General features: G+C 54.5%; 1 protein-coding gene across 1 annotated transcript; it reads left to right on the forward strand.

Annotated features, from left to right (window-relative positions):
- On the forward strand, positions 1-7,536 carry FGF5 (fibroblast growth factor 5). The gene is made up of 3 exons (XM_074147915.1): positions 1-289; positions 2,826-2,929; positions 7,192-7,536. The coding sequence occupies exons 1-3, from the start codon at positions 1-3 to the stop codon at positions 7,534-7,536; spliced, it is 738 nt and encodes a 245-aa protein (XP_074004016.1).
- Positions 7,537-9,350: the final 1,814 nt, after the last annotated feature.

Consider the following 9,350-nt stretch of genomic DNA (forward strand, 5'->3'; position numbering starts at 1 on the left):
ATGAGCCCGTCCTTCCTCCTCCTCCTCCTCCTCCTCGCCCTGCCCGCCCGCGCCCGGCGGGAGCAGGTGCCCGGCGGGGCACAGCCGGCCCCGGCGGCCCGCAACGCCCCCGCGCCTTCCTCCTCCTCCTCTTCCTCCTCCTCGGCGGCGGCGGCGGGGCCGAGCCGCTTCCCGCGGAGCCGCCCGGGGCGGCGGCGGGGCCGGCTGTACTGCCGGGTGGGCATCGGCTTCCACCTCCAGCTGCACCCCGACGGACGGGTGGACGGTGCCCACGACGCCAGCCCGCTCAGTGAGTGCCCGGGAGGGGGAATCTGGGGGGCCGGGGGGCGTCTGGCCGTGCCCCAGAGCGGGGGGCTGCGGGACACTCCCTCCCGGGGCTGCGGCATCCCCATCCCTGGAGGTGTCTCCTCTGGGGTGACGGAGCCCCTTGCTCCCCGCTGCCTTCACCCGGGGTGAGCTGCAGCCCAGGTGGGCTCGGGAAGGGTGAATTTGTGGTGCTGGCTGCCCTGTGAGGCTGGAGCTGGGGTTGCTGGGAATGCTGCTCCCCATGGGCTTGGGTGGGATGCTGCCCCGGGGAGCAGAGGGAGCTCTGCCCTGCTCGCTTTGGGAAGTGCCACCCCATGGGGTTCGCCAGCTTTGAGGAAGCGAGTCCAGAGGGATCGATGTGAGGGCATGAGGTTTGTGCTCCCCCACTGCACCTCGCCAGGGTACCCAAGGGGGAGGATGCTGCACTGGGCTCTCCCTTGCGCCCCTTGTCCGTCCTTTCCCTGTGTAACTTTTCCATCCTTCCCTCTGCATTCTCATTCTTCCAGCACAGCGATAGGATATATTCAGTTTAAAAATAGGACTGAGGCTGACGTTCCCCTGGGAGAAAGCTGTGCTAACTCATGGCTTATCCTTCGGGTCGGAGTTGCCGTGATATCCTGTTAGAGGGAATGAAATGGCAGGCGGGGATGAAAAATCTCTTAAAGAGCCTGAGGGCTTGGGCCTGAGGTGACCCTGGCAGCACACGTGGCTTGAGCTGTTGGCTGTGCTCACAGAAGAATGGCCACATCTGGCCTGGACTGAATAATTTGGGCTCTGGTCTGTGCTGTGGCCCTGTGAAGGAGCAGCCTGTGGGCAGGGATGCTGGGGGCCAGAAACCCTGCTTGGGGTTTTGAGGAGAACTGCAGGCGTGTGGCCAGGGTGCAAAGGGGATGGAGGGGAAAATGGGGCTTCCACTCTGGGGCTGTGTCGGAAGATGTGAGTTTGGAGGGGCTGCCTGCGCCGTGCCTCCCAGATCCTGTCTCACAGCAGCATGGCAGAGAAGGCCTCCCCTGTGAGACATGTGCAGCCGTTGATGCCACAGCTGTCTCACAGAGTTGTGGATTATGTGAAGTTCCTTCCTCTTTCATCTGAGATTTTCTCCCCAGAAAGGTGACAGCGGCATCACCTCCGTACTTCGGAGAGGAGCCAGCCCTGGCCGGGGGCACATAGTGGTGGCAGGGGGGATGCTGTGCTGGGGTGCTGCCCCAAGGAGCCATTCCCCGTGAGGGAGAAGTCACCTTTTGGCAGGGAAACGCCAGCTTTGGCCCTTGGGAAACTGGGCTTGAGCCAGGGCACCCCAATAACCAGGAGTATGTTTCCCAGCCAGCATGGCCAGCGGGTTTTGGGGTGCCCTGGAGGACAGGGAGCATGCTGAAGAGGGCATGTGCCTTGTTGCAGTGGGGCTGCACAGCCCCATGCCTCTTGGCAGTCTGGGGCATGTGGGGTGAGGAGGGGCGGCCCACCAGCCCCCCTCAAAGCGCCCCCCAGGCCCTTGGTGCCGGGACCCGGGTGCCTCTGGGGGATGCGCTTCCTCCTTAAAATAAACATGGGAAGTGGTGATCCGATCCCCTGGCCTCGGGGATTTAACAGCGGCTTCATGTTTGCTCTTGGCACGTTAATCCACACGGCCCTTCACTGGGGCCGGGTGAGATGCTCTTACAGGCTCCCTCCTCCGGAGCCGGGGCCACCGAGACCCCCCCCAGGGCCACCCCAGGGCTGCAGCCAGGGGTAGCAATGCTTTTCTTCCAGGGTGGGAAGGGCACGCTGGGGACGTGGTGCTTACCCCAGCTCCCCCCTGACAGCAGGGTGTCAGGGGGACTCCTGACCCCTGCTGCCTCCCTTCCTCTACTCGGGGCGACACCGCGCTCTGTGGGGAAGGAAAACGTGTCGGTGCTGTTGCTGAATGATGCTTGGAGGTTGAAGCTCTTCTATAAAATAAGTTATAGGTCACGCACGCCCCACAGGGGGGCCAGAGCCCAATCCTGCTCAGAAAATACCTGTTTGAGGGGAAACCAGCCTGTTTTCTCATGTCTGGTCTGCGTAGTGCCCCGCTTGGTGAGTCCTGCTGCAAAGAGCAGCCTAAGAAACCATTACTTGTACTTCTTGCCCCAAATGGTGTGTGTGACACCTTTATTTCCAGAGTCCGGTGTGTTTGGGATGACGGGCAAGGCTGATCTCAGCAGGCTGGCTGTAGGTACAAGGGCCTTTTTCCACCCTCGAGAGGGATTCCCCAGGGGTGAGATTGCTTTGTTGCAGCCAAGTCAGAAATTGTCCTCTAAAACACAGCTTTTGGAAAAAAAAACCAAACCCACCACCTTGTTGCCGTCCCAGAATCGATTTGGGTCCCTCTGTGGGGAGGAGGGATGGAGCAGGAATGCTGTCAGGAGCCAGGCAGCCAAGGAGCAGGGTTGTGTGGAGAAGAAATGCGAAGCTATGAGACTGATTTTTTTATTATTATTTTCTTTGTCACACTGATGTGAAAAGAACTGTGATTTATTTTGGGATTTCTGTCATCCTAGGTATTTTGGAAATATTTGCTGTGTCTCAGGGGATTGTAGGAATACGAGGAGTTTTCAGCAACAAATTTTTAGCGATGTCAAAAAAAGGAAAACTCCATGCAAGTGTAAGTAACCCCCCTGCTTATCAGTATCTATTGTTTATTAAAGGCCTTGTGACACCTTCACGTGCACGCAGCAGTGATGCTCCCGGGCAGGGCCCCGCTGTGCCGAGCCCCTTCGGCTCCGCGCTGGGTGGCATCGTCACTGCACAGACAGATAGAGGACAGGTGGAGCCAAACCCCCGGCGCCCATAGCCCTCCTTACTGCATTTAACCGAGAAAAGCGCTTTTTTTCTTTTTTTTTTTTTTTTTTTTTTTCAGTTGGGTATTTGCATCAAAAGGACTCATTCTTTGAGCATTGGTGGTTTATTTTTAGCAATTTCTGCAGCAGATCGTGCAGACGGTTTTAGCCAAATATCTGCTGGGGAGCGGCACGCGTGGCTCCGTGAGCCCGCCTGCAGGCGTGGGGAAGGGGCTGTGGCCCCCGGTTTTGGCTGGGTTTGCCCATGGGGGAGACATGTCCCCCGGTGGGAGTGTGCGGCTGCACGCAGGGTGTCGGGCAAGGGAGGTCCAGCCTGTGCGGGATTGTGGCAGCTAGAGAGGAAAAATCCAGGTAACCCGTTTCTACAGGCTGTTTTCCTGAAGGTTGGGGTTTCCTGCAGGTCTAATTGTGCTTTTTCCAGGATTTTTGCATTGAATGAATCCTCTAAGTTGATTTAACTTCCTTTTTCAACTTCAAGATGCTGCTTCCTGATTTTTTCCTGTTAGTTCTAGAGATCATTTAAACAAATGAAAGTAACTACTGAAAATAGTTACTGAAAGTCTTTGTGTTTTAAAGGTGTGTATAAATGCAACACCCAAAGAAGGGCATTTTTAAAGCAGCACCTTGGATGACCTGTCACCCAAGGTGGTTCCCAGGGGTAGTGTTCAGGGCTGGTAGCCTGGGAGAGGGAAAAGCCAGTTGCCTGCCCCACGGCGTGAGCCAAACCTCACGCTCATGGAGTGGATGTTACTGATGTGCTTGTGGTGCCTGAGCCCGCAGATTGCCTCCCAGTGAGATTTACGAACTCGCCTCTCTCTCCCTTGAGTCTTATTGGAGTGTTGCTCTTGAAACCTAATGATGCTTAAAGGGTGAGCATGTGGTTGCTTATTTTAGGAAACAAAGTAGGAGTGGGAATGGCATCTAGGGGAAAGGGGGAATGGCTGCGTAGAGGAAAACGTGAGGGATGGAGATGGGGCAGGAAATGGGCATAACAGGAGGAAAGTGGTGGGAAGGTAAAGGAAGAGGAGAGGGAAGCAGGCAGAGCGTGATCCCCGGACCCTCCAGGGCCTCCCCTCCCTCATGGCATACAATGGGCCCCTTATTTGAGCTGAAGCCTTGATTTATACCCTGGCGCAGTCAGAAATTAAATCAAACCTCGTTGGTGTATGGTTAATTGTCGGCACACAAAGGGCAGTGCTGGAGAGGGACCTCAATTAGGCGGGTCAGAGCAGGGGGTGAGGACACACGATGCCCCACTCGGATGAAAGCTGCAAATTTGTAGAAACTTGACCCAAATGTCTAAAGATTGCTGGACTAAATAAGGCCGATAATGCAAACCCAGCATCTGTTGTTCTTTCCTGCCTTGGCAGGATAAAGTTATTTCATGGCCTAATGAGTTTTGAGCAGTACAAAGCGCGTCCTGCGCCCGTCACTCAGGGCAGCGCTTTGATATGGGAGTCACGCCGGTGACTTTGTGCTGAACCACAGATAAAAGTCATTCCTGCAGGGATTCAGGCTCCTTCGAAACCGGCTCTCGGGGCCCGGCTTTATCCCAGCTTGATGCTTTACAGCAGCCCTCTTTTTTTTTTTTTTTTTTTTTTTTTTTGATGGCAACTTAATTAAATTACCAAGTGGTTCATTTTTAGAGGCACCAGCTTCAGAAAATGACAGTAATCCCGGCAATTATCAGTTGCGTGCACAGATGGCTTTTTCCTCGTTGTTAAATCCTCAGTCCCCTGTTCGTACATTTTTAGCATGGAACGGGCAGGAGGGGGTTTGGTGTCAGTCTTGGCAGGGGCCGGCATGAACCCCCACGAAGAGGTTTGCCCACGGGGGTCTCAGGTAATTCTCCTTTCTCAGGAGTTGTTCCGAGTCGACGGAATGCCATGGTCCTCGCTGAGGCAAATCTCTGTTGAACTGAAATTTGAAATTTGACTTCAGGATTGCTCTCTGTGATGGTCTCCAGAGCTGCTGCAGAGCAAACCCGACAGCCAGCCAGAGCCGTGGCCGTGCCGCCTGCCCCGTGCTGGGAAAAGTGCCTTTTCCCAGGCTGAGACGGTGCGGTTGCTCGCTGAGGGGCTGGGACATGGGGAAGCCTGTCAGAGGGATGGCAAAGCAGCAGCTGATGTGCTTCCAGGGCAATTTGCTGTCTGCAAACGCTGACTGCAGGTCCCTTCCTTCTGCGCTGTGAGCAGCCCACCACATCCCTGTGTCCAGGGCTGGGGACACCCCCCCAGCCCTGCCCCAGTCCCCAAATCCCACTCTGGAGGGGACCCTACTCCAAATCTTAGGGAGCGTTTCCCCTGAACCACTTTAAACAGGAACTTTTCCTGTGATGCTCCAGACGGGGAGGGTGACATTACCCCAGAAATGCTGCGCCAGATTGGACATGCTGGTTTGGCTTACCCGTGAGCAAAGCAGCAGCAAGCTCACCCGTCTGTGCAGGGGTACGTATGTGCAGGGGCACAAGCATCTTCTTCTGGTCGCATTGGCTCTTGCAAAGCCTGCTGGAGCTGGATTCAGTATCGGACCCCCACTGCGGCCAGCTTCGATGCCTGGGACAGGGCAGCCAACTTCATCTCCTGCACTAAAAAAACCTGCTCTTGCTATTTGCCCAGATCCCACTGGGAAATGCAGGGCCTGTTTTGGGGCCATTTGTGCTGAGGACCCTTTCAGGTGTGCATTGCTGCCTCGGTCAGTCCTAAATCTCCCATGCAATGGCCGATGCTGGGGTGTCTCGCCTGAGCACCACTGCAAGTGTTGGGGCTTCAGAAAGCAGTGAGGGGTCAGCAAAGCCTTGCCTCAGGAGGGTGAATACTCGTGCATGGGCGATACAGCATCGAGGATGCATAACAGACAGGGAAAGCAAGAATGAGTCATCGAGGTGATGTTCCTTTCAAGTGAAGAGCAAAAGGAGACTTAATTCAAAGTGCTATGAGGGAAAACACGCTTGGCAGGCTGAGGACTCTGTTACTTGTACTGTAGGACTCAACTTCTCTGGTTAAATTAGGAATTTAAAAAGGATCCCAGCCAGCTGGGCCTTCTGTGTGGTTATAAATCACTGCTTGGGGGTTTTGTCTTGCTTTCCATTGCTGGGGGTTTCGAGGCTGGGGAGCTCAGCATCCCTTTTCATGTCAATCGTTTTGAAGTGTGTCTTTGCAACGGGACTGCGGTGCCTGTGCGTGGCTGGAGGAGCTGTTGGGCATCAGCTACCATGTCCATGGTCAGATTAAAGCACAGGGGAGGATTTCAGAGGGGTCACTGGAGGCTGCAGCTGGGTGTCTCAGGGTTGTGGGTACATAGCTGGGGTGTTACGGCTCTATTTTTGTATTTCTGCATGCTTTTTTCCCCTCCTCCTCCCTGACAACAAGAAGGAGCTGTCATGGGCAGCATTCAGCCTCTCCTCTTGGGCAATGGGAAGCCTTTCCCCCCAGCTGTCCAGGAGCCAGTGCGGCCACCTTGTTTATAAGAGGCGATGCTCTTGGGCTGCAAGTAATTTCAGGTTATCAAGGGACAAAATGCCCCGAGTTCATTTGAGACGAAGAAGAGGAGGAAAAAAACCCCACCAATACAATCGAAGCCATGTTCAGTGAAGCAATGAAAATCTGCATGCAAATTGCCTTTCCAGATTATTAAGTGATGATTCAGTGCCCGAGCGAGAGGTGTGAGGGTGGGCAGGGAGATGGAGCGGGGGCTCAACCCCAGGGTCCTTGGTGGGGCTGCAGCTTGGGGGTGTGGAGCCACTTCTCCCTCTGGTTGGTGGGAAGGGCAGGAGGAGAGCTGGGGCGGGAGGGGAGGATGCTGCTGGGGCAGACAAAGCCTCTTTTTTCCAATGAAGTCCAAATCTGGGTGGCAAGTGGCTATTGAAAGTAGCCACTGTGTTGTGGGTTTTCCAAACTGCTGGGTGCCCGGTGGCCTCGGAGTGGGTTTCCCAAGTGCCCTGTGTTGCTGCTTGCCCCTTTGTACCTGTTTTTTGGGAGACTTTAAAACCCAGTGAGCATCGTTGGGCAGGGGAGGGGTAAAACCAGCCCTTTGCTAACAGTGCCCCCCATCTCTGTCCCCGCAGGCCCGGTTCACAGCAGACTGCCACTTTCGGGAGCGGTTCCAGGAGAACAGCTACAACACCTACGCCTCGGCCGTGCACCGCAGCCCCCGCTCGGGACGGCAGTGGTACGTGGCACTCAACAAGCGGGGCAAAGCCAAGCGGGGCTGCAGCCCCCGTGCTCGGCCCCAGCATGTCTCCACGCACTTCCTACCCCGCTTTCGGCAGCCACAGCCCCCTGAGCTCGCCTTCACCGTCACCCTCCCTGAAAAGAAGCCCCCGCCACCGCCGAAACCAAAGGTCCCCCCATCCCCGCCTCGGAAAAACCCTGGCCCTGTCAAGTACCAGCTGAAGTTTCGCTTTGGGTAGTGCACCATGGCAGGGATGCCGGTGTCTGGGCAGCTTTTGGGGTGACCCTGTGGGGGACCCTGGACAGATGCAGGGAGGCTTTGGGTCTTCTCTTCACCCTGCAAACTGAATGGCATCCTCGGAAGCGTGCGCTGGGATGACATAACTTGGTCTTCCCAAAGACTATTCCTGTGGTGAGCTGAAAACGCTTGATGGACCTGGGGTTAATTTTCTGTTGGTGAAAGAAGCAGAAAGGTACCTCTACGGCGAACATATTTTCTTACCTTATTTTCACTAGTGACTCTTCTGACAATCATTTTCATGCAGGAGATATGTTCAGAGCCAACCAATTAAGTGCTTTTTTTTTTTCCTTTTTTTTTTTCCCATCTCCTTTTTGCTGCACTTTTTTCCTTTGACCATACCTCAGACACCACATATCCAGGACTGCCCCTTCCCCTTCTTTTACAAACCAGCACCTCCCTTCTGTAACAAGACCAAGACCAACAAATTCATCCACCTAATCTGTGGTGCGAGGGGTCTTAAAACTCTTTGTTGGCAATAATATATATATATATTTTTTTTTTTTTAAGGGTTGCAGGCTTGAGGAGGGCGGCCGTTTGCAGCCCTGCTCCTGGTGCTCTCTCCCGTTCTTCCCAGGACAGCTGGAGGAGCGAGTCTCCTCCTGTCCATCAAAGTATGGCTTCGATGTCCGTGTTTAAAATACCTCTGCCCTGGCCCCGTGGCGCTCCTGCTTGCACAGGAAGGGACCTGCGCTCAGACCCGTGGCTGGGGGAGCGCCTCCACACCCCTGCTCCCCAGGATGGGGTGCGCTTGGCCCCCGGGTGCCCACTGGTTTCTTCCAACAATTTGCGCTGCTGATTTATTTTATCATTCACAATACACTTACAGAGGTGGGGGAAAGGGTTTTATTTTATAGCGAGCGTGGCGATGTGGCAATAAACGCTGTTATAGCTACTCGTACCTTTGGAAGTGTTTTTTCCCACCCAGGTTGCCTTACGGCCCCAACTGTCAAATTGTTTCTCCCTTGTGGTGTTATCTGTGGAGTAATTGTGTGTATGGAGTTTTTAATCAGCATTTAGCTGTGTTGCGTACATACAGAAAACAGTAGCATTGAACCTCACCAGTTAAGCCTTAATAGGAGCCCAGGTGGGCTCGCGCTAGCAAAACTCCCCTTGCCCTGAGCCCTGCTTAGTGTCCAGCAGCAATAACCAGGGCAGGTGGCACTGCCGAGTCTTTTCTCCTGATCTGGTCATGGTACAAATGGTTATTTCCATTGAAATCGTGGTTCTTTGCCATTTGTCCTTCTGGGTAGCCCCTGTCTGGATGCACCCGCTCCACGTGGCAGCAAATGCTTTGGCACAAGGGCGCGTGCTCCATGTGTGGGGATGGATGGGGATGATGGAATAAAGTATAATTGTGTTTCATTTTATAACCTGGTTGTGTAATCTCTTGTCTGTCTCCTATCCATGTGGTTTTTTTTCCTTTTCTTCCCCCAAAGGAGAAAAATGAGTGTTGCTAAATTAGCCGCTCTGCATATTTGTCAGAGGGTTTGGCTGGCATGGTACCAGCGGCAGGTGGAGGGGGGCAAAATCGGTGCATGTGCATCCTTTGTATGCCGTGCTCCACATCTTGTGTGCTGAGACAAACCTCCCGACAGCTCCTCTGGGGCTGCTTTTGGTCTTGAGTCACAGCAAGGGACGGCAATCCAAACATGGGCATGCTGTGCTCCACGGACGTTTCCAGCAAGACAGCCCAAATTTACAAAAGTCAAGTAATGCTGCTTATCTGCCATTCAGCAGCCAGGCACAATTAGG

The sequence above is a fragment of the Numenius arquata genome, chromosome 5 (genome assembly GCF_964106895.1).
Source record: "Numenius arquata chromosome 5, bNumArq3.hap1.1, whole genome shotgun sequence".
Lineage (NCBI taxonomy): Eukaryota > Metazoa > Chordata > Aves > Charadriiformes > Scolopacidae > Numenius > Numenius arquata.

Coding starts and splice junctions, on each gene's coding strand:
- FGF5 (XM_074147915.1), top strand. CDS start 1: ATGAGCCCGTCCTTCCTCCTCCTCCTCCTCCTCCTCGCCCTGCCCGCC. Junction 290..2,825: donor CCACGACGCCAGCCCGCTCA/GTGAGTGCCCGG, acceptor CTGTCATCCTAG/GTATTTTGGAAATATTTGCT. Junction 2,930..7,191: donor AAGGAAAACTCCATGCAAGT/GTAAGTAACCCC, acceptor CTGTCCCCGCAG/GCCCGGTTCACAGCAGACTG.